The sequence below is a fragment of the Epinephelus lanceolatus genome, chromosome 12 (assembly GCF_041903045.1).
Source record: "Epinephelus lanceolatus isolate andai-2023 chromosome 12, ASM4190304v1, whole genome shotgun sequence".
Classification (NCBI taxonomy): domain Eukaryota; kingdom Metazoa; phylum Chordata; class Actinopteri; order Perciformes; family Serranidae; genus Epinephelus; species Epinephelus lanceolatus.
In genome coordinates, this window is record NC_135745.1 from 29,637,513 (window position 1) to 29,663,484 (window position 25,972).

Below are 25,972 nucleotides of genomic sequence, written 5' to 3' on the forward strand. Positions count from 1 at the left end.
TACACAGCTCAGAGCAGCTCTGAAGGTTACACACAGGCAAAACATGAAAAAAATCCTCAGATTCTCCTCTAAATCTCTTATTTTAACATCTGCAATGCAGCTGGAGAGATCTGGTTTTATTAGCCTGCCATGATGTGAGCTACGGAGAAAACGTCTCAAATTCATGTGACTACAGCTGGATATCATTTTGTTTTTTTGGTAGCTGGAACCACAGACACTTCTCTGTTTGTACCAAAAAGTTCAGTAACCCTACATGTGACACTATCAGGTCTATCTGCCCTTAACTAGCTCGAAGCCTCTGTATATGCACAGCAAGGAATTTTATGTGCATTTTGTGTTTGTTTATTTCACACCATTTGACTTTCTTGATTTGGAGATGTGCATGTTTGTCGGTTTGATTTCCTGTACTTGTGACCTTGCATATGTGTGTGCTCTTTGGGTCTGTTTTTCTGTCTTGTCAACATGTTTGCACAACAAGGTTTGTGGCTTTCCTTTCTGTAAATGTTTGTAGTTTTGTGTTTCGCGTTTAGGGGAAACCACCCTGCAGAGGGTCGATAGTGTGCCGTTAGATTGGGAAATAAATACCACAATAGAACACATAATTGGGCGTTTGGTAATTTTAACCTGTAACTGATTACTTTGTGTACGTGTACACAGCACTGGGTTGTATATTAGTCACCATTTTACCACTGTTGTCGTGTGAAAGCCTTGTAATTGCAGTTTTGTTCGTTTTCATATTATATTGACTTTAATTAAAGGATTAAAGGATTACATGCTCCTCTAAATTCTGAAAACCTCTCGGGCTTAGAAGCATTTCCAAACCAGTTAATGATAAAAACTGCATTGTCATCACACACGCACACCTGTTTTTTGTCTCTTGTTGACATTTTGAAGATAAAACAGCTTTCACCCGACAGCGATGGTTTCTAATGTGCCAGAGAAGATCAGACACTCTGACCTTGGAGAGTACAAAGAGGGAAAAAGATGAAAAGAAGAGGGTGAAAGAAGGGCAGGGAAGAAAAGCAATGAGGAGTAAAAAGGAAAGCCAGCAGTTGCTGGTGGAGCGACGTTGCAGGAGGAAAGAGGAGAGAGGTGTATTGTTACAAATGAGATGGAGCTGTGGCAGAAGGAGGGAGGAAGACTTTAGAGAGGATCATGTTTTCCTGAGCCATCTATTCTATATGCAACGTGTGTGTGTTCGACATTGCACAGCTCAGTATTTTCTTCAAAGGGAAGTAAAATGAATTTGCTAAGAAATCAGTAAATTTATCCTAAGTGTTTTTTAACGTGGCTACTTCTTTGGTCAGAATTGTTTCATTTATTTTTCTGCAGTAAACGTTAGTGTTCTTCAGGGGACATGAATTTCTGGTCGTGACTGACGGACAGTACCATAATTTGATATGATTGTCACTAGCTGGGGCTGGGATGATAGGCTTATCTCTGAATTTGATACCATCTTGGACGCCAATTTGAAATGTATTGCATTTTCAGTATTTCGATACTACAATTTATTGGAATTTTCCTCACTTAGACCTCACTAGACCATGGGAAAAACTTGAATCATGCACTTTCAGAGGCTGTATATCATGAGGAATATGTCCAAGAACAATGCACATCAGATGTTAGTTTTTCTCACTTTCATTTCAGCAGCATCATATACTACACGCAAAATGAATTCTGGCTGTTTTTATGGTCTTATTTTAAAAAGTCTATCAAGGTGAAGCACTGTGAGACCTTGCTCTGGGAAAGGTGCTGCATTAAATAAACTTAAATTACTTATTAATACGTACTTATACAATAGAATTAATTAAATATATATACTTTTTGAGGTAAACTCAAACTGCTACATTTAGCTGCCCCTGTTCACCAGGCTAGTAAAGTGTGTTGCACACATTGATTTAGTTGTAGCAGCCGTCACAATATCAACATTGATCTCCATTTCTGTATTTTTAAATGGGCAAAATCTTATTCCATTATAGAGCTGCGTGCAGCGTATTGATTCACCCCTCCTTGCCCTGCTCTCAGTCAGTACGAATACATGCACAGTTAAATGGAGTTACGGTTACAGCTCGACTAGGCCATTTAATTGGACTACTGTCCTTGTCCCAGTTTACAAGCATGGGAGGGGAATTGATTTATTGTCCGTAGTATGTCCAACTTGGCTATGATAGGTGGCGATATGCCCCCTCTCAGCTTGTTAGTATTGGACCCCTTTCCAGTTGACCTATAACGTCACAGACCAAACAATCAAAGAACAAGTTAGCTGCGGTACTGGTACCATAGTGGACAACTTCACAGCTCGTCCTTCCAAAAAATGCACAGCTCTGAATGTAGATTTCGCCATGTTGTTACTGGTTTCGTCTTCTGTTAGTATTTAATACCGGGGCAGACACTGTGGAGCATGCGCCAACTGCCCCGGCCAGTTTGGGTCAGATTGATTGTATACATGCAGGAGTAATTCGTCTCCCAATAACGTTATCTGGGTGTGTTAGTCCAACTTTGAGAAATTCTATTTAGTATTTAGTAGTCTATTTAGTTTAGTTAGTAATTTTAGTTGGACTAACATGTTAACTTTCATTTTAAAAGTCCGGTTTCATTCAGACTAACCCAATAAATCGATTTTCTCTAATGTCATGCAAACATTCTGACTGTTCATCAGATAACACATGAGACAAGGATTAGCGAGCCACACACCCCACAGCCCCTCTGCCTCACTCCCTGCTGCAGTCAGGTGCAACTGCGAACACTTCTCTTAAAATGTCAGCCAGCCAAAGCTTAGACACTTGTTCCACAGATATGTCCAAAAAAACTTTACACTCCATTAAAAAATGGACCGTAGCTGCAGCTTCATCACAGTTTCTGTGTCCTAACACAGCAACAAAGAAGAGCTTCAGTTTGGCTTTGAGAGTTTCCTCTCTTTCGCTGACTTTCCACCACTTTGTCTTTTAAACTCACTTGTCATCTGTCAGGCTTTATTTAGCTCCCGGCCCTCCCCGCAGGTCAAATTTTTACATCCATCATAAAAGTGATGCTGCTGTTGCCATTTTCACCCTCTCTCCCATTATCATTGTCTACAGACAATAAATCCTGCTCTGTACTGCTGTGCACCGCATCTTATTACAGGCGTCATGTCACACTCTGTGGCCCTATTACTTCTTGTTCCCGTCGCAGCAGACCCGGGGTCACCATTCATATCCATATAAAATGTCTCATCAGGGAAGAAGTTCTTCACTGGCCAGGATCACTTCACAAATCCAGCAGTTCTCATCAGTAAAACCTTATTACAAAATTCATAGAGGTCCGCCACCTTCATATAAATTAATCAACCACGAGAGATTGCGGTGAAAACAATTAGTTGCTAAAAGGTCACTGGTTTGATTCCCAGCACTGCCAAAAGCACTTTACATCATAGATCAATGAAGGAAAACCTATATTATTATTATTATTATTATTATTATTATTATTATTATTATTAAAGTGTTTTAATGGAAACGTCACTTACAAAACACTCCTCTGTATCCCAGTGCTGGACTATAGGTAAAGAAATTCACCCAGAGATGATATTCAGTCCTGCAGCATTGTAAAGCATAATTCCTCTTAATGCACTGAATATGTAATGATCCAGGGGTTAATGACCTACTGCTGATCATCCTCAGCTTCTCTCCTCATTAGTATCTCTCACCACTTGTAGAAGATGCTGATAGGATAAAAACATGATGGAAAATGTGTCATTAAGAATAAATCTTTTTGTTAATGCACAGAGTGTTGCATTAGAAGTTGTTAAGCCCAGTTAATTGCTTGTATAATGCTATACAAGGTCGTTATACACATCTGGAGGGCAGCGGATGAGTAACACTGGGGCAGACGTATGGTAAAAAGCATAGTGGATCAACCTGAGCTACAAAAATATTATAAGCAGATACCTGGATGTTACTTCTTGTAGAGTCCCCACCTTTAATGCATTACATACACCAGTATACACCTAAATACCACACTGCTGCTATAAGCTTTTTTAATACTTTATGATGTCTTCTAATCAAACCTATAACATATATGCATTCCTTATCTGTAACCGCTTATCCTGTTAGGGGTCGTGGGGGGGTTGGAGCCTATCCCAGCTGACAATGGGTGAGAGGCGGGGTACACCCTGGACAGGTCACCAGACTATCACAAGGCTGACACATAGAGACAGACAACCATTCACACCTATGGCCAATGTGGAGTCACCAATTAACCTGCATGTCTTTGGACTGTGGGAGGAAGCTGGAGTACCCATGCTACATGCAAACTCCACAAAGAAGGGCTCCTCCACCCCAGGGTTTGAACCCTCCATCCTGGCTTCAGACCAGGAACCCTCTTGTTGTGACAACCAAAACTACGGAGCCCTTAAGGGGAGATTGGGAAGAAACAAAACAGATGGGTGGAAAAATAAAGAAACATTTGCATTCTCTTGCAAAACTTACGTGTTATCACATGAAGAATTTTGAGTCTCAGTGTGCACCTACTGCAGCAGCTCAACATGCAAAAGGTCTGGGTGAAGGTAAATAAAATTTAGATCAGTGGTTGTGTCACTTATGAAACACTCTCCCAGCCAAATCTAAAAGAGCTTGACAAATCACCTGAAAACTGTCAGCAACAGCTCTGTTGTCTTGTAAAGTATTAATTTTCTAGCTATAATGGCAAATGTTACTGCAACCTGCATGCTAACAAAGTGGCTGTCACCTTAGTTTAGGTGCAAAGACTGAAAACTGATGTTTTCGTCTCTCAAGCACCCACTTCAAACAAGATGCCAGATGAATGCCAATGCAACATAAATGTAATATACCCACGTTTACAACTTAGTTTCCAAAAGATCAGTTAATGCAGCTTTTAAGTTAAAGTCCTATAAACATCATGCTTCATGGCCATTGTTACAGGACATCTTAATGCATTGTGATAAAAGGCCTATAGAAGTTATTATAATACATTAGATAATCATTAGACTTCATTATGAAGTTATTAATAATGCATTATAAGTATGGGCTCCATAGAAAGTGCTCCTGATATGATCTGGCAGACAAAGCAATGCTGTTTTGGATAATCTCACATTGCAGTGGAAACGCCTCTGGAGACTTGATGGTGTTCTGATGTCTTCCTGTTGTTTCACTAACAGGAGCTAATTAAGTCTCTATTTTGGCTTCAGAGACTTTGTGGTAAATCTGGTGAATTTTTACTTTCCGTTCCTACAGTTCACTTTTGTTTCAAGCTCTCCAAGTGTTTTTCCTCAGAGGGAAAGAAACAGAGTTGTCAGTGTCTCCTTCCTCTCTGAAACACAGTGTTGTCTGCTGAAATCACCTCCACACAACTGAGCACGAAAGAGCCTATGAACATGCTCAAATTAATTGGATCTGGTACAAAATTGCTCCCATCGATAGGTACATGTACACGGCAAGCACACACAGAGCTCACTTAGTAAGATTCAGAAATTATTTTAGCACAGTGAGCTCAAATTGACATTTTCAGATGTAGTCGCGGTGGTTTCAGTCGACCCTTCCGCTCAAACAGCTGCTTTTCTCTGGAAGTTGGCAGAACAAATGAACATTGTTCTGCTCAGTAGCTAATGAGCCAAGTGTGTGTGTGTGTGTGTGTGTGTGTGTGTTTGTGCGTCTGTAAAAACATGTTTGTGTAGATAATCTTATGTAACAGCTATATATCGTATTTTTGGTCTCGCAACACTTTTGTTTTTTGCAGACTCTTTGTTGAATTCTATGTGAGATTAGTTTTGATTCTGCATAAAATTAAGATAAATACTTCTGGCAGCAGCAGAGTTTGCTCATCGTTCCACTCTTGTGGCAAATGAGGACATTAGCGAATGGAAAGCAGGTGTCAGTAAACACTTTCTGTCTCTGGTCAGCAGCCAGGGTGGTGGTAAAGCCAGCTTAGCATCACCGTTTCTGTTGATGCTAGCCTATATTTAGAGCTGTTAATGAGAGCCTGCTCTGTCGTTCACCAGTTTTCACTCTCTATCTACATTTAAGTGCAATTATCTGAACTATTATGAGCTGCTCTTTGTTAGTCAGTTTATGTATGTTGATATACATCAGAACTGAAACTATGAGTCTATTAATTGATCAGTCACTCTCTGGGAAATTAATAACAACAGTTCTGACAGTTGATTAATTGCGGGAGTCATTTATCAAGTGTGTGGATCAAAGAGAAGGAGTAAACTGTATTGCAGTGGGGCAGGAAAATATGCAAGGTGTTTCAAAGTTGGTATCATAACTGATCAATGTTGTATTACTGCCAGTGTGGTGTGTATTTCTGCTTCTTGTTTTTAAAAAAAATCAATCAAGTGCCAGACGTTGGCTGGTTCAGGCCTGTCAGACGTTAATATTTTTTTGCTTTTCCTCAATTAAACGTCATTGTAAAATTAATCAGTATCTGAAGCATTGTGGTGTACATTTGTAGTCTGTTTGTAGTCCAAGAAGTATCGACCAGTCTTGTTCGAGCAGGCTTTGGTTTCATGCAGGTGAACAATCCGTGTGGAGAGCAAAAGAGGTGAACACAGTGTTCGCAATGTAGTCTCGAAGCACATCAAACAGAAACAGAAAGAGAGTAGAACGGAAATTGAACTGCTTGCCGTGGTCATTTGACTAGTTCAAAAGAAAATGGCGACTGATGCTAGTTGTTATGGTGACAGCACATGTCAGTGGGTCTGTGAAGTGTCATACTCACTAGGTTGAGAACTCTGTTTTAGCCTACTGTATAAAGTTAGGGCTCAATTATGCTCAACATTAGACATGTATATGGAGATGGATAGAGCCTTCTTTTGGTACTCTGCGTTCACTTCGTCCATATTTGTGGACGTTTTTTGAAAGCTTACAGATAATGAGGAAACGTAGCTGTACCACCAGAGATAGTGGGGGCAGTGTAGCGTAGCTCAAATGAGATACGGCCTTAGGAGACGACAAAGGAATTTAAATAACGGCGAAAACGTAAAGTATCAGAAAATAGTGAAAAGAATTCTCAGTCAACATGTTGCAATGTATTTAATGGCCTCGCGAACCACTGTCACCTCATCTGTTGTTAAGTGAAACTTTTGACTCTGAGGTACAGTATGAGGACAGTGACGTTTACAACATTTGAAACGAATGAATCTATATTTGTACGTAAAGGGAGTACATATGATCCTTAAGCTGCTGTTTCATGTTTTGCACAACTTCATAGCTTGTTTGGTTACTGCAAAACCTCACCTCAGTGAGTTTGAGACTTGCCGCAAGTCAGGTTATACGAAAGTTATCCTACAACAGTCACAGCTCTTTGCAGTGTCAATGATCTGACCATCCTGCTATGTTGGTTTGAATGGGAAAGTTGTACTTTCATTCTACGTCTATGCCATCAGCTGTCGACTGACAATGATTTACCTTTATATTAGTTGTATATAGTGTCAGGACTGTGTATATAGGGTCTCAGATTGCTTATCGGAGTGTAAAGAATAGCAGGTGTGCTGATTGGGAAGTCTTGACAACACCAGAACTCCTGAAATATTGCCCATTGGCCCCAGAGGCTTATTTTCATCAGACTGATAGCCGCTGAGTCCACCTTGGACTCTGAGATATTGCAATGGACATTCTCACTATTTGCTGAAACTTAATAGACTAGAGAAATAATGAATTTGTCAAAAGATAATCAGCAGTTGAATTTATAATGAAAATAATTAGTCCTTGCAGCCCTAACATACATGCATGGTCCTCTCAGCACAAAAAAAGACTTGTGAGTCACCAGTCTGCAGCTCACTGTATCTGAATTTGATTCCACTCAGCCACCATACAGCCACATTCATCTTCTGTATGTGCTGTTAATGTGAAGAGAGCAGCTCTCATAATGGCAGTGTAATTGAGAGTCAAACAGAGGCCAAACTAAAAACCAACACTGTCACCGTGACTGCACGCAAGTGAAGAACTGCGGCTTCTAGGAGCGTGGACGAGCATTAATGTGACAGTCACACTGCAAGGACACGCTTATGTTGAGCTAAAGTGGATGTATGAGTTGTGCGTGTGTAGAGGTTGGGTTGTCCTTTATCCTGTTGGTTTACCCTTGAACACACACACACACACACACACACACACACACAGCAGTACAGATCCAGAAGCAGGTGGTAGAGGATGTTCAGAATTACAACAGTTGATGGAAGTGTGGGTTTTTTCCTTAACATGAACAGCAGGGAGAGTCGGACAGATAGACTAGCTGTGCTCTAATGTCACTCAAGATCCTCGCAAGGCACTTCACACCTCCAAAATAAGATACACACAGCTAATTACATCCTGTTACATGATAAAGACATTATCTCAGAGGGTATCTCCACTGATGGGAGCTCTTTTTCTGCAACTTCACACATCCAGAGATGGAGATTTCCTTCTCTCTGCTCCTGTTTGACTACAAATCTGTCTTTTTCATCCCTCCTCTTTACTTTTTACTGTTTCTCCCTCCTCTCCGTTCCATCTGAACGACTTCCGTTGTTGTTCTGCCCCATTTCCCTGCATTTTCTTCCAGTTGGCATACCGGTGATTGGGTGCCATTGTGTCAGTGGGGGTCACTAGTTTCAAAAGGCTTTTGCATGTTCAGTAAGCCATGTGTGCATATGGTGTGCCCGACTGAGAGTGTTTCCTCAGGTGGAAGGGTTTGAGGATGGTGGGGGGGCTGCCGGGATCATGGAGTTCATTTCAGTAGCGTGTCCCTCTTTCTCCCACTCTGCTGTGTAATTAGGCCAATCAGACGTGGTCATTACTGTTAATTTAAACTGATGATACTATAAAATGCGTGTGGAGGAAGCTATGAGGCCATGTTGTTAACACTCAATGAAGGGAGAAGGACAAAGAGGAGATAATTGGTAGTAAATTAGCAAGTTTAAGTTTGTAGTTTGGGTTTGTTTATTGTTTGATGGTAGGAAACTGAATGTCAGATTTTCCTTCAGTGCACAAACACATCCGACCAGATACACAACATCCAGACAGTCACCAAAATCAAATCAACGAATCCCTGGAGCATTCTTCCACCAGATTTCAGCAATATCCTCCTCCTATCTTCTCTACCTCTGATAGTTACTGAGCTGCAGACCAGCCAGGCTTATTATCTGACTTTGTTGCCAGATGAAACATTAACAATAACAGAACTAATGAGGAGACGTTCACAAGAACTGAGCCAGTAAAAACAGTACTGGTCAACACATTTATCAGCGATTCACACCATTGTACTTCCTGTCCACATCCCAATACACCCCCGTAAAAGATCCAATTTAGTTACTAAAGAATTGTGACTAAGATGTGAACTGAGACTTTAAGAGTTGTTAGAAGAAGAAGCTATACCTTATTTGTCCACTCTGTTGTCACACAGGCCTGAAATACACACACATGCAGCACAAACAGGACCTATACATGTATCAAATGGAGAGACGTCAGAGAGAGGGGACTGCCCATGGACAGGCGCCCAGAGCAGTTGGGGGTTCTGTGCCTCTGGTGGATAAATTATGTAATGGCACTGTTTCTAAGTTACCGCAAACATTTCTGAACCATAATTTCTTGTTACACATCTGCCAACATATAGTGATACCAATATATCTGCACTGGGTGAGGTTTGAAAGCATTTAATCCAGACAATTCTGTTAAAATCCCTCGCGAACTTAACTATGTTTAGCTTTCAACATTTGTAGGTAACTAATCTGTCATCAGTTTTTGTTGTCTGAGAAATTAACTTAAAGTGGTGGCTTTAAATGAAAAGGTATGAAAATTTCATATCACGCTTTTAGTGACCAGTATTATCACAGTATTGTTAAAATGTGCTTAAAAAGTCCAAGAAGTACTGATACACTCACATATTATTTTAAGTTTAATATTGAAAACTACAAATAAAATGAGCAGGATTCAATTACGATTCAGAGGACAATCAATCATAAGACCATTTTTGATGCATCAAAATTTTTGATTTCTACACGATTTATTTTTCTCACTGACACTTTTAAAACCTCACATACTGTATTTGTCATGATCCACAATTACACAACAGATTAATTTATTTGCATACAGCGTCTTTAAACCAGGGCGTGCCAGTCAGATTGTATCCATCTGCAGCTGCACATGCTAACCCACTGTGGGATATTCATGTCGATGTAGTGTCTTGTGTTTGTATACTGTACTATTTCACCAAAAGAAATATGCAATAAATTTACTGGGAAAAATGGAGACACTGAGCGGGCCAGCTGCAGGGGTTTTTGAGGTGAAACACACTGAGCAGAGCATACTGAGTCAGCCGGTCTCGTTCTTCAACGTTACTGCTGATCGCTGCTCTGTTAACATCTCTGGGTGATGGCGTAGAAAGTATTCACAGCATAGTTCGCCTCACAGTGTCCAGTCCACAGGGTCCAGATTTCTCCTTAGTCATTAGTTCAAGGTCCACACAGTGTAATTTATTCAGAATCACACTGGGTTTTGGCCATGTCGTTAGTTAGCTAGTTTGCTGTCTCTGTCAAGTAGCTGTCCATTCTTTAACTCACTCTACAGCAGGAAACGGCACTTCAAAATAAGAAGTATATTTTTTACAAACTTGACACGTTTATGAGTCACTTGCAGTCCATTCAGAGTGGACCTGTGACCCACGTTTGGGCCGTGACCCATCCGTTGGGAACCACTGCTCTAGACTTTCCAGGTGCTGCACTGCCCTCACAGTTGAGTTTGGTTATTAACAAACATTTAGATGATGAATGGTCCACATGCCCATTGTGATGCATCTAAAAATCAATTATTTCCCCCTCCCCTAAAATTAGCAGCACTATTCACATTAATGTTTGCAGAAACATTAAAATAATTACATAGCCAATGTCTTACGTAAACATATGAAAAACCAAATTGGATGTAGATTAACGTTAAAGATAGCCTGGCTTTGAAATGCTTGCTTGAGTCTTTGTGTTCCTATACATGAGGACCAAGGGACCAGCAGCAGTATCACTGGGTTTGCCTGCTGCACGCCCACTCTGTAAACAAGGGAACAACAAAACAAACCCACGTTGTGTGCGGTGTCTGCATCTGGCAGACTGTTGCCAACTTTGATGCTGGACAGTATTTACCAAGAGTCTTCCAAAGAGCAGTAATCAAACACGGTTATAATGATAATTAAAATTTGAAACAGTTATACTGTACAGGTGGAATTTTACAGAGGTTTATCATGACACCACAAACTGTGTCCTCCCTAGTGGCGGCCTCATTAATGTTAACAACTCATCTCAACTAAACTTGAGATGAGCAGCAGATTATATTAAGTATTAATTAAGTATGTTTTGTTATAGAAGGCATTTGCAATATACAGTATATAATATGATAAGCATAAAATACAGAATAAAAGATTCTACTGAAATGGACTCATCACCCTGTTGGTCTTGTTAAACTACACAACACCCTTGCAGTTGTGGAGACAGCAGCCAAAGTTAAAAGTAATTTTAGTTTTAATGGAACTGGCAAAGTTCCCAACAAAATAAGAAGATGCCTCCTACTGTAAATGTTTTCTTCATGGCCACTATGTTGTGAAAAAGAGCAAGGAAAAGGAAAAGTGTGCAGAGACATCAGGGTATTTTGTCAACCTGCAGCCAAAATGGAGCAGGCAACTGAAACCCCAGTATCCAAGCGAGGCTAAAATTAGCTGATGTTTTGGTCGGGCTCTGGTGGCAAATAGATTTTGTGGGTTTTGTTTTTTTACAATAGTGTACAGATTTTATACAGAGTCATTACGACAAGTTGATACAGGTGGATGTGCTCATTAAAGTCACATGGGGAATTTATATCACTGCAGACGAATATTAGATGACAACAACAACATGATTCACACAGGTCTCTTTAAAGCACCATCCCTCCACCTCCACCTCCACCTCCTCTCCTCTGTGTGTCCTGCAGCTCAGACCGCAGCCTCCTGTATCTGTTACCTCCTTAACCCTGGAGTAAAGATCAAGGACAAAGACGAGGCTGACCAGCTGCTCAGTATAGAGAGCAAAGTGACACTAATGTAGATATTTGCACTAGTTTTCAAAATCTTTTCAATTTATGATGTATATTTTTTACTTTCTTTAAATACGTTTATCAGCAGGACAGAAGGTCAGAGAGACAGATGGTGTTCAAACTGGACACAGAATAATGTGATCATAAACAAGCAGGTTGTCAGCATGTATGTGTGCGTATGAGGAGGAGGTTTAAATATTTAGAGGTGTGCATCATCACTCTCTCCACCCCTCTACTTCTGTCTCTCATTAATTCATGCATAGTGAATATTAAGATGTATTATGCATGTATTAAAGGCAGAGGTGCAGGTATAAACATAAACAAACCCAACAGAACACTAAAACAATCATAAGTTTGGCTTTGTTCATTTTCTAAAGTGTTTTCCTCTCTCTCCCTCCCCTCAGCTGAGCCTCTTCCTCTGATGGACCTGTGTCGACGTGCGGCCCGCCTGGCGTTGGGTCGTGAGCGGCTTCAGGAGATCGAGGGCCTCCCCCTGCCCCAGTCCCTGAAAAATTACCTCCAATACCAGTGACTGCCACCAGCAGAGCAAACTGGGAGTACAAGGACACGCAAACCAGACCACCAGGAAGTCTAAAGCTGAATGGATATGAGAAATAATTAAAGGAGGCAAAGAGGGGATGATGGATGGGAGCATGTCCACACTGAGGGCGCCACGGCTCTACTAAAGGGTGGAGATAAAGATGGTGGATGAACTGACGGAGGAGGTCCAGGCTTTCACACAAAGACAGCACCAGCTTCTTTTGGATTTCGAGCTGCTTTCCCATTTGTTTTTGACTTGAAATAAATTATTGATGATGGTATCCCATCAGTGTCTCACTCATTCAGACAGAGAACCCAGCCGGTGTGATTAAGAGGTGACAGTGTTCAGGAGACCACCGCCACCTAGTGATGAGAATGAAAACTGCGCCGTGAAAGCACACTAATCCTTTCCCTGGAGGCCTTTCTGACACACAGTCAGTGACCATATCATTGCTGTTGGATACCATAGTGTGTATTCATGGTCTCCACTGACACAGGTGACAGGCTGCAGAGCCCAGACGTCCGAGAGGGTTTTAGCACTAATGTTGTTTTTATCTGATTGACTCGGGGCCCGACCAAAAGCTCACAGCGCATACAGAGTAGATCAGAAACATGGCTGTGAGGTGTATGCAAAGGTTAGTAAGAGGGAATGCTGAATTTATCTCCTGGCCTCATGCAGACACATGATGAAAGTTAAGCCCTTTTCAGACATGGAGCAAGTTCCATCTATCAGTCAAAGTGATGACTGTTTGGTTACGTTAAAGTTTGTTACTGATTCATTCACAATGCTTGTACAGTATTTAGTATTTATTAACTTCTGGTTGATTAGAAAAGTGAAGATACAAAGAAATAAAAGTGCTTAAGTGATGGATTTTTAAAATTAATTTTGCTATTCATTTCTTAATGACTGACCACTGTCAGCATGAGACGCTCACCCCAAATTCCCACTTACCAATTTTATCCTTTATTAGTTTATTTTTATTACATTTATTTTATTCTGCGGCAAATTTTCTACTAAGATGGCCAAGTACAAAATGACAAGACAATGCATTGGGACTCTTTTTGCCAATATGCTGTATCTAAAGCATTTAAAATTAAGAAGCTACTTATGATTGTTATTGTTTGAAGGTTGTTTTTTTTACCTCTTTTGCCCCACGTTGCATGGGGGGAAAAAAAGAAAAACTTACTTTTCAAAGTCTAATCGGACATGACAACAATCTCATCTTGAATATTAATTTTTGCATTTAATTTTCACAGAAAAAAAAAAAAATAAAATTATGATGATTATGTGATTTTTGCTGGGGTCTTTACTAAACTAGCATGTTCCCTCATGTCTAGAATATGATGTTTAGGCCGGGGCATCCCTGCAACACCAAAAAGTACATTGCAACTAAGGTTGCAACAGTATGAGATTTTTATGGCACAGTAACCGTCTCAGGTTTCATGGTATCACAATAATACAGAATTTATATTATTATCAATCAGAATAACCCTTAACCTTAAAAGAATGAACATGGAAGGGTTATTTTTGATTAAACAAACGTTTTATCACTATAATTGAAACTTGAAACCATTCTGTTAACGGCAGTATGGGTAAAAAATTCCCCTTAGAAAATAACGAAAATGAAGGCAAGATTCTCCGTCAAGTTGCATGCTTTTTTCCCCAATATAGTAGATAAGCCAATACGCATGGTATGATAATGGTTAACTTTTATATCATGGTATACCTTAAAAATCGGTACATCGCTGCAACCCTAGTTGTGACACATTTTAATCAAACAATTAGAGCTCCTGCGATTTGGACATCACACTTGGCCATATTGCGATTTTGATAATATTTTGATTACCTGTGCAGCCCTAATCATGTTGCCAGTTTGTTGACACTGGCTCATTTACAGTGTTTCAATCTTGTTTAAACGGATTGTATTTTATTTGTGCATTAATTTAAAAAAAGAAAAGAAAAGAAAAGAAAAGAGACGATATTAAAGTGATAAATTTGTTTAAAGTGCTCATAAAGCTCTTGAATAAGCACTAATCAAAGTTGGAAAAAAATGCTCAAAAACTCTGCTTCATCAGGACCGTGGGTTTGGTTTGATTAGATCTGATTGACGATACTCCAAACAACCCACCAGCCGCAATCGGATTTGAATTAAAATATTGCTGAATCTTGATTGGTGGATGGAAATTGTTGCAAGCACCTTTTTCTAAATGAGCGTCGCCCAATTTAAACCAGTCAGAAGAGCAGACGGAGGAAGAAATACATAAATCTCTGATGTAAAATAACCAAAACTTTTCTACCTTCTAACTGAAAATTGTGTTCTCATTAGGACTTCATCGATCACTGCGAGAAGCTGAGTGACAAAATACTTTTGAAGAGCCTTTAATAAGGAAACAAGACGTGGATTTGATCCTTTTATGTGCATAATTTCTGCTGCTGTGGCCTTAATGATTATTTGATGGTATCCACTTATAGGGAGGTGTTACGGAAATATTACTTCTGCCATCGTTACTTTAACGCAACGTGCTGCGTGTCTGAAAGGGGCTTCATCACAGAAACCAACAGGTCAAATCTGCTTACTGTTTACAGTGTTAATCTGCACTGGGAGTCATTCCTCTTCACAGGACACTAAGTCACGTATTACGATGTCAGTCACAACCAAAGTATTTCATACTAAGCCATGGAGTGTGTCAGTAGGAGCTGGAGGTTGCGGCCTGTCGCAGTGTAACTAGTGCTAACCTGCTGTTGGCAGTTAAGAGGAGACTCACCTGCTGTTGTAGCACCCTGCTGTAGCTCACTGGTACCAGACAGTATCTGTCTGCTGTCCGCACAACTGTCTTAATGACCACAAATAAACAAACAAACAAACAAACAAAAACAAACAGGAGCAGAGGAGATCTGGTCTCACTGGATCTCTAATAAAGGCTGGAGCAGGATGGAGGAACATTACTGCTGCTGCAGATGTGTTTCTTGCTCAGAATAGGATGTAGATGACCAATGCACAACCACACACACACACACACACACACACACACACACACACACACACACACACACACACAGTAGACCAATCATTTTTTCCTTTCTAAAAAATGGCTTGAGTCACTTTTTTTTTTAACGTCTTGAGTTTGTATTCTACATTATCATTATTATTATTATTATTATTATTATTATTATTATTATTAATATTAATGTGAGTGGGGAGTCTGATTCTGATGATGGCAGGATGATGATGATGACGATGATGATGATGACAACGATGATAATGATTATTGTTTATCACAAGCTAGTTCTATGTTTTTCTAACGGATGACTGATGGTTACATTCAGGTAAATTTAATTCAAAGACGCAGGTGATGAAGGGAGAGAGAAATCAACAGTTGTTTATTTGATGCTGCTTTTATTATTATTTTATTATTATTATTAAGTTTATTATTGTTTGAGATGGTGGCGGTCTCACCTCCTGATTTCATCACGTAGGATGGGGAGAGAAGGACCATTCAGAAAAGAAGTGGAATGTAAGGACAGACAGTTGAGATGTCAGCAGATATGAAATGTGAATAAAAGCCAAGTGAATTTGAAAAATGTCTGCAAAGTTTTCCTTGTGTTTCTTTCCCTTCACTCCTTCGTGACCCGAGACTCATTTTGTGCCCAAAAACAACCTGACCGCTGATTTTTAGGAATGCTTTCTAAAATATAAAGTCGTCCAAAGTACATCTGACACTTTCCCTGAACAGTTGGAGCTGCAGTAAGATGCAAAAGAGCCCGATGGTTCGACTGGGGCTGACACATTTTCAGCTTCTTTAATTGTGTCTGAGGGAGCATTTAATCTACCAAGGGAGGCCTTGGCGAGGAAAATTGGACCGTAAAGTATTTGGTTGTAAGTTCGCCCAATTGTCAAGTGTGCAGTTTCCACTTCAGAAAGTAAACAGCTAATGCACTGCTCATCAGCTCCTGCAGCTGTAAATACAGCTCACACTCTCGCACTCAGTTGGGGAGATAATGACGCGCTCAGGGTCTAAAAGGAAAACCTGCAGGGCACCGCTGAGCGAAAAAGCAGACATTAGTCGACGTGGTTACAGGCTTCATATTTCCACAGCACACAATATGGGATCAGACTCATCAGGTCCAGCTCATCATATCCAAACACACAGGAGGATGAATGTTTGAGAAATCAATCGCAGACAGACGGTGCAATGATGCTGCCCGAGTCACTGGCGATCCTACTGGGGATAGAGCCAATACTCACAGTATAATAGGACCGGAGCCTCCGCACCAAACACACACTCGGTGTCTGACAGCAGTGAGTTCAACAACAGTTCAATCCATTTTCCCAGCCACACACTGACAGAATATTATACTGTATGTGGTGCAGACATCAGGAGCTAAACTTTGACAAGGTCACACAGCAGAGCACCGTGTGATTTATAACAGGGGTTGAGTTCTGATGACACTTGCAAGTGAACCCTGGTGCGGTTTGCTTACAGTGGGAAATGCAAACGGACTATCCAGTGAACCAAAGTGACGTAGAGCGCGGTGCATTTTGGGTAGAAAAAAAACAAAGCCAACAGCACAAACCAGGAGAAGCAGAGGTGAAAAAAAAAAAAAAACTGAAAAATGTCTTGTGGGCAGATGTGGAGTAGTGAAGAGGTGCAGCCGCTTATTGATATATGGTCAGAGGACTATATATCGCAGTTGCTTGTGGCTACCCACAATGGATTTCCGTTTTCGTTCCTGGCCAGTCAATGAGCTGGGTTTTCTTCTTCCTCGTGCTTTTTTTCTTCCTGGTCAGTGGTCGTTTCGGGCAATACCGCCCTTGAGCAGCTGTTGTAACTGCGAGACGTTGTCCAGGCGGTTTGGTCCGCTTTAAAAAGTGCAGTGTGAAAGTGAACCGAAACCAAATGAAGGTGAATGCGCCCTAACACAGTACATGCAGTCAGACCAGATTCTGCCAGGTGAAAGTTTAGTTGTGTAACGTGAAAAAAAAAACAAAACAAAACAAGCTGGACAGGAAATTAGACTTAATGCATTCACTTGAGAGAAGACAAATAGTCTGCTCTTCTTCTGAATTAACAAGATTATTATCTCAGACTTCTGACAAAAGTTTTCATGGGAAAAAAATCTGCTCATTTTTCTGAATTAATGAGATAATAAAAAATAAAGAATGGGTGAATGGGTTATGCTTCCATAGGAAACAGGATGGCCAGGGTTCTAAACAAAAACTGAGGGAGCTAGCCTGGCTACAGCTGTTTGATAAGTTTTACATTTTGTAATTTGCACCAAAACCTTCTCTATAATAGATGACAATCCCAATAAACATGACCTTGTAACAACAAGTTCAAGAGGGGGGAAAGGCCGCCTGACACTTTAAGAAGGTGCAAGATTTTCCTCTGCATATGCACTGGTTTACCGGCTCAAAGAAATTTAGATACCTATTTGTCCATTCATTCATTTCCCCTAACTGCTTATCCTGTTAGGGGTCACATTGGACGAGAGACAGGGTACACCCTGGACAGGTCACCAGACTACCACAGGGCTGACACATAGAGACAGACAACCATTCACACTCACATTCACACCTACGGACAATTTAGAGTCACCAATTAACCTGCATGTGTTTTGACTGTGGGAGGAAGCCGGAGTACCCGGAGAAAACCCATTAGTATGGGGATATATTGAGAAAGATAAAGAGATTTGGGTAAAACAACCATTTTGACCACATCTACCCAGCCTGCCAAAATTGCTGTTGAAGATATCTGCTAGAGACCTTGTCATAAAAATGCCTGAGAACAAGAACAACAACAGTACTTTCACTCAACCATGAATAAAACAGGCCACTGAGTATCTCACTAAGTGTTGATTACATTATGTATATAAAATGTTTATTGCCAAATGAGTATATAAACATAAGCTGCTGTAACCCTGAGAGCCCTCACAAAGTAAAAAGGGAAAAAACATACAATCCAGACAATCCAAACAATAAAATACTGTGTACAACTACAGTATACTAGCCCACCATTGAACATTGCTTAAGAAACTGGCCCACAGTTGAACTGTCTTATCAAACATTTTTCTGTCATTACTCCCTGTCACTGTCTTTGCACTCACAACATCCAGGAATCATCCTCCCCCGTCTTCTGCTTTTAACATGCAGTAATAAAACAAGAATTTAAACAGTCAATATTTCCTGAACGAGAGGTCGATCCACTGACCTCTAACCTGGCTGAACATCAGAGGGTCTCACACCTTTCTTTAATTAAATAAACAGAGGTCAAATCCAGTCTGATGCTCTGATCGCTCCATAAAAGGTACATTCACACACATTTTATCAGAATGGTAAACAGGCTATAAGCATTATAATGTATTGTTTCCTTATCAATTACTAATTACAGAACAGAAGAGGTTTAGGAAGATATTGGAGACTAAAAGGGAAGATAAGACTCTCTAATCTGAAGTAAATTGCTATACTTAGAAAAAAATTATGTCCTCTTTTATTTAGTTTATGTGCATATATATATATATATATATATATATATATACACACAGTACAGGCCAAAAGTTTGGACACACCTTCTCATTCAATGCGTTTTCTTTATTTTCATGACTATTTACATTGTAGATTCTCACTGAAGGCATCAAAACTATGAATGAACACATGTGGAGTTATGTACTTAACAAAAAAAGGTGAAATAACTGAAAACATGTTTTATATTCTAGTTTCTTCAAAATAGCCACCCTTTGCTCTGATTACTGCTTTGCACACTCTTGGCATTCTCTCCATGAGCTTCAAGAGGTAGTCACCTGAAATGGTTTTCCAACAGTCTTGAAGGAGTTCCCAGAGGTGTTTAGCACTTGTTGGCCCCTTTGCCTTCACTCTGCGGTCCAGCTCACCCCAAACCATCTCGATTGGGTTCAGGTCCGGTGACTGTGGAGGCCAGGTCATCTGCCGCAGCGCTCCATCACTCTCCTTCTTGGTCAAATAGCCCTTACACAGCCTGGAGGTGTGTTTGGGGTCATTGTCCTGTTGAAAAATAAATGATCGTCCAACTAAACGCAAACCGGATGGGATGGCATGTCGCTGCAGGATGCTGTGGTAGCCATGCTGGTTCAGTGTGCCTTCAATTTTGAATAAATCCCCAACAGTGTCACCAGCAAAACATCCCCACACCATCACACCTCCTCCTCCATGCTTCACAGTGGGAACCAGGCATGTGGAATCCATCCGTTCACCTTTTCTGCGTCTCACAAAGACACGGCGGTTGGAACCAAAGATCTCAAATTTGGACTCATCAGACCAAAGCACAGATTTCCACTGGTCTAATGTCCATTCCTTGTGTTTCTTGGCCCAAACAAATCTCTTCTGCTTGTTGCCTCTCCTTAGCAGTGGTTTCCTAGCAGCTATTTGACCATGAAGGCCTGATTCGCGCAGTCTCCTCTTAACAGGAAAAACGCAACGAAAAAACCCTTTAACGGGGAAAAAAAACGAACTATACACTGATCAGCCAAAACATTAAAACCACTGACAGGTGAAGTGATTAACTTTGATTATCTTGTTCCAATGCATTGTTCTGATGGGAAACCTTTGGTTCTGGCATTCACGTGGATACCACCTGACATGTTCCACCCACTCAAACACCGTTACAGACCAAGTACCCCTCTCATGGCAACAGTACTCCCCAATGGCAGTGGCCCCCCAGCAGGATAATGCACAATGCCACACTACAAACATCACTCAGGAATGGCCCAAGGAATGTGACAAAGACCTTAAAGCTATAGTGCGTAACTTCTGTCGCCCCCCAGCGGATAATGCGTTATTACAACAAATAAGCCGGCACTTTCCATGTACAGAGTAACACTCGCTACACACCGTGTACACAGTGCTACGCAACGTGGCGAACACCAGGCTGCTAACATTACATTACGTTCATAGCACCATTTCCAAGAAAATAATAAAGTACTAGGTCCAGTACATGTAACAGCAACACATACTACTCATAATATAATTATAAACCAAGTCACTTACTTATCCAACAGCAGCAAGGCAACATCCGTGTCTGCCCTCAGCCCAATTTCTTCCTTCAGGGCTCTCCACTGAGGAAAAGTGATGCCAATACAAATCCTTGTTTGCCTTCTCCGTCGGTCACTTTCCTTCTTTGCTAATAGACCTTCAGCCGAACGTCCAGGCTTTTTCTTTGTGGTAGGATCCACTTCTGAACCGTGTCTCGGCCACTTCTCCGCCATGTTGCTTTCTCTTTCTACCTGCGCTCTACCTCTTGCTATGACACTCTTCGCTCTTCCTCCCCCTCCCTTCTTGTTGTGAGGAAGCATTTTCTGTGCGCCAGCACAGGAATGTCGCCGGTCGACACGCAAACTAAAAATGATATATATTGAAAAATACCGCGAGATGTTAGAGGAGCCAATCGGCTTAATCAGCATTGTGTCATCTCCTCTAGTAGTGGCTTGGGTGAAACAGACATTTACAGACATGTAGAAGTTACGCACTATAGCTTTAAAGTGCAATTTATTACCTTTTTTCAACTGTAAATTATATCCACAAAGAAAAACTTTGTCACATCTGTTTAATCTAAGATTAAGTTTTCATTCTGTTTCTCACCTCAGCCATTTTTAATGTAGCAGCAAAATGGATCTAGTGGACTGAAATAGCAGTTGATTATATTATTTTAGTAGGCTACCTAAAGTTTAATTTGTATTTGTAACATTAATGATTTATACAATAAAAAAGATACTTGGCACTGTGTGACAATACAATATTACCCCACATAAATACTGTGACACTATGCTGTATCGATTTTTCCCCTCAGCCCTAGAAACTAACCAACTGAATAACACATTTAAACGTATAGTAATCTTGTAGGAAAACACTATATGGTGTATTTCTGCCTGTGTGCAGACCGTGCACAGACTCTGCTGCTGCATTCATTTCCAACATTTAACCCTGATGCTCACTAGAGCAGGAACAAAGCTGGACTGAGCTTCTATTCTGGGCCTTTAACAGGAAGCTGAGGTGTGAAAAGGGTCCACATCACAACATGCGCTTCTCCTGGGGTGAGCTGCGTGATGAAAAACAAGGATGTTTTCCAAGTATTACTGATTAACAGATGATGCAGAGGAATATCAGAATAAACAGCAGTGATGCTCTTCATTATTTTGCCTCTCTGTTGGTTTTGACCAAAAAAAAAAAAAAGACTTGCTGGGCTAATGTGCTGAGAGAAACAAACATTACGAGATGACTGAGCCAAAGCACTTGTCGGATAAAATTGTTATGACTGCGACCATCTGGGACTGCATGGGCTGTTTTGGCTCAAGCTCTGCCGCCACATCTGTGGTACGTTCAGGCTACCAATACAAACCCTGAATAAATAAAAAACAGGGAAATGTCACGTTGTTGCAGAAAGTAATGATAGATAATGAAAGCCCATAATGCTTATTCAGAGAATTAGTCATTTGGAGCCCCCACACACGCTCGGTGAAGTACACGACAGCTACAATGTCTCAACTACTACAATTAATCAATATGCTGACAAAACATAGCTCCCACACACGCAGCAGCAGTGAGGAGGTGTGTGGCTCATTTCTACAAAAAAGGGATAAGTTGAACAAGAGGGACAAGGTCCCTCATGAGCCCTGATAGCAGGGTTCATCACGGGTAATGGTCGACTGCGTCACGCTAGTGTGTGCAAGTTTTTAAGTATAATGTTCTCAACAAAGAGTCAGAAAATACTCTATGTCCTCTTCTGACAAACCAAAACACACATACTGGTAATACACACAGATTTTTTCTTTAAAATCAGTCTGTTGCTGTCCCTAATTTTATGGTACTGCAATACTAAATCCCTGGAGTAACCCTTTAATTGTGTGTTGATCAAACACAAATCAGTAACCCTTTAGTGTTGTCTGATATTCAGTGGGTTTAAAAGTCTTGATGGTGAGCGATGCACATTACTGTTGAGTCATAAAGGAATATGATGTGTTAGAAAAGTCATGTATATTTTTTATTCATTTACTCTCAGAGGCAGTGCACGTTGATCAGCATCAGTGTAAATGTGCCAGTGTTGGCCTAAAGGTTAATTTTCTGCTGTTGTTTAACTGATCTTAAACGGGCTATTATAACAACATTAAATCACACAACATAAAATGAGAACCGCAGAAATCAAAACGTGAAGACCTTAAAAAGCAGGATAACAAGCTCAGAGAAGTGAAGCAGCATCCTGCAAATCAGGACTTGTAAAACGGCACGAGTAAGACAAAACAATGTCACGCAGACAATCAGCACGAGCAGTAAAACATGACTTTACAGAAGGCAGTGAAACCAAAAGGGATGCAATCTGACAAAAAGCCAAGCACACGAGAACAGACAAGCGTGTAGAGGTGAGGTATGAGGTCTGATTGTGTTTAAGCCAAGTTTTAAAGGATATGTGCCAAAAGATGGTTTCCTCCTTGGGATAGCTTTGTCTCGTCTGACTCTAGATCTTTTTAATCTATCTCCAACAATTTTCGGACAGATGATTTTGCAGTAAAACAATTACACTAACAGGCTGTTTGTAAGACAGTGGTGCTGCTTCTATTTCAATTAGAGTGCAGGTACATTCACCATCTAGACACCTGAGTTTGTAAATAGAAGAACAGAGACTCCCCCGAACAACAGCTGTGACCTGAAGCGAAACAGGTACAAAAACCAGCTCAGCTTATAAGGTTAAAGACACTCAACAAGGCCGCCAGTGGTGGAGGAAGTATCCAGATTCTGTGCTGAAGTAAAAGTAGAAATACCCCACTACCACTACTATTACAGATAACTGTAACAGCACACCATAATTGTTGTTATATGAACAGTAATGTTTATTAAAATGAACTCTCCCTGAGAAATAAACTGCATGAATGAAATAAATTTTATACAAAAAAAAAAAAAAAAATCAAATCAGCCCTGACACAACATGAAATATTCAGATGTTGCTGTTTGTCCATTTAGTTGATTCAAACCAGCATTCAGCATTTAGCTACACTGACAGGACAGTCTACATGATGTCTCTGGACTAATATTATAGGCTTGAATGTAATTTACTTACACTGCTTGTCACATTCACACATTCATACACTGATGGCCGAGGCTACCATACAAGGTGCAGCCTGCTACTATTCACACACACTCACACACTGACTGTCTTTTTTTCTTGTGCCACTTTCCACCTCTACTCCACTACATTTATCTGACAGCGTTAGTTACTAGTTACTTTACAAATTAAGATTTTTGCACACAAAACATATGAAAATGTACGAGTACAGCTGGAACTACGAGTCAGTTATTGAACCGATAGAAAATAAATAAATTTGCCATTATTTTGAGGATCATCTGAGTTGTTTAAATGCAAAAACATTTTCATGACCCCAGCTTTTTTTGTTGCTTTTGCTTTTTATTACAAACATTATGAAGGTGTCACTTTGGGCTCTAGGTAAGTGTGACACTGTCTCTCACTATTTCCAGAATGTTTACACACCAAACAATCAATCGATTAATGGAATTAATCGGCTGATGAACCCATAATGAAAATAATCATTAGTTAATAGTTTAAAATGAGCTCCACCTAAACCAACTACAGCAGTAAAGTCCTAATAATAATTAATTCATGAGTCAGAATCATCTAATGAGATCAGATATAGCCGAAGACTACAACAGTGACAGGAGACATTTTTACAGTACTTTCACTTGTAATAATTTAAGTACATTTTCCTGTTTATACTTAAATACTTTTACTTAAGTAAGATTTTGAATGCAGGACTTTTTACATCAGTTACTTTTACTAGAGTAAAGGATTTAAATACTTCCTCTGTTGCTCTGAGCCCCCTGCTCAGGGTGGAAGACTCCTCTCACTTAACACACAATATAGTGACTTAGTTATATTCCTCCACTGTAGACCACTTTATAAATCAACATGAAAGCATCATAACGCACATGCTGATTAACAATAATACCAACAAAACATCAAGTCACAATATGTCAGGAAAACCAGCGGACTCTGCCTACCTTTGAGAAGTGAAGAGGTGAAACTGTATCTCGGCGGAGACTAAATCCAATTAAAACTCAGGGAAACTCGTCAACCTCCGTTCAGCTCGACTTTATGGCACTTGAACATGTTTTATTTTCTCTACAAATAATTCCTGAAGCGACATGAATGAACTGTTCGCAGGTTAGCTTGTTTCTGGAGATGCTATATGACCTTCTGCAGGTGTTTCCGGTGATGTTTTCAGGTGAACAGTGCAGCAGGTGGCTGCTTCAAACATCCCGCCCCTTCTCACAGGGTGCGTTTGATTTATGTCGCAGTGAGTCCCTCCAGTTCCTCTCATGGTTAATTTCCTAAACCTGATTTACAGCTTTTCCTTTTGGCTTAAAATGTGTTTGTATCTAAAGAAGAGGGCATGCAAATGAGATATAAGACTGACACATAAAATATTAAAGTTCATAAGACAAGTGAGGCAAATTTATTTTTAACACATTAACACATTTCATACCCTAACCCAACCCAAAGTGCATCACAGATTACAAAAACACAAGGAACAAATGATAAAAATAGTAAAAGCAAGCAATCAAAAGCACATAGAATAAAAATACCTCATATTATCTTTATATCTAATATTTATTTTGATTTTTTTGTCTAGTCATTGTTGTAACTTTTATTGTATATTACAGAATTGTTTGATTTTATTATCTATGGATAAACTGCTGCTTGTTTTTTATTAAGTGTATCTTGTAAGGTGTCCTTGAGTGCTCTGAAAGGCGCCCATAAATAAAATGCATCATTTTTATTATCATTAAAAACCATAAATTCAAACAGGCAAAAGCACAAAGAGTAAAACCGAAACACATGGAATAAAAAACAATAAAACAAGCAAGTAAAGGAGATTAAAAATGAATTAATTCAAAGTAATGATGAGCAGATCTTTAAGTCTTCAGCTAGGATATAAATGTGCTCAGCATCGTTTCAAGTCTCAGCTCTTCTGACAATTTGTTCCACATTTGAAGCATCAAAGCTAAAAGCAGCTTCATCATGTTTAGTTTTGACTCTGGGAACAACCAGTAACCCAGAACCAGTCATACTGGGAGGTCTGGGAGGTTTGTACTGGGTCAAGAGATCTGACCACAGACTGTATAAATAGGATGTGACAAGATACTTGGATCTAAACTGTTAAGCTTTTAAAGTGCACACTAAGAAAAAGATAATGGAAACTTTTGTCTTTGCATATTTTATGTCCTCGGGGCAATAACAACAAAAATGTTTGTTTTTTAAACAGACTCCATGTATATATGTAAATATTTTTTAAATATAGGCCTCTACCAAATGATTGAGATGTGTACCATGTACTGTTTTAATACTTGTAATATATTAGTATATCAACATAT

The 25,972-nt window shown here is 40.0% G+C and overlaps 1 protein-coding gene across 4 annotated transcripts in view; it reads left to right on the forward strand.

Moving 5' to 3' along the window:
* LOC117272262 (SPRY domain-containing SOCS box protein 4-like) overlaps positions 1-16,147 on the forward strand; it is a 119,707-nt gene extending 103,560 nt beyond the window's left edge. For all 4 annotated transcript variants that reach the window (XM_078173228.1, XM_033651085.2, XM_078173227.1 and 1 more), the window contains one exon: positions 12,425-16,147. In XM_078173228.1, the coding sequence (XP_078029354.1) occupies positions 12,425-12,552 (128 nt within the window). In that variant the 3' untranslated portion in view covers positions 12,553-16,147. The remainder of the gene's footprint in view (positions 1-12,424) is intronic.
* Positions 16,148-25,972: the final 9,825 nt, after the last annotated feature.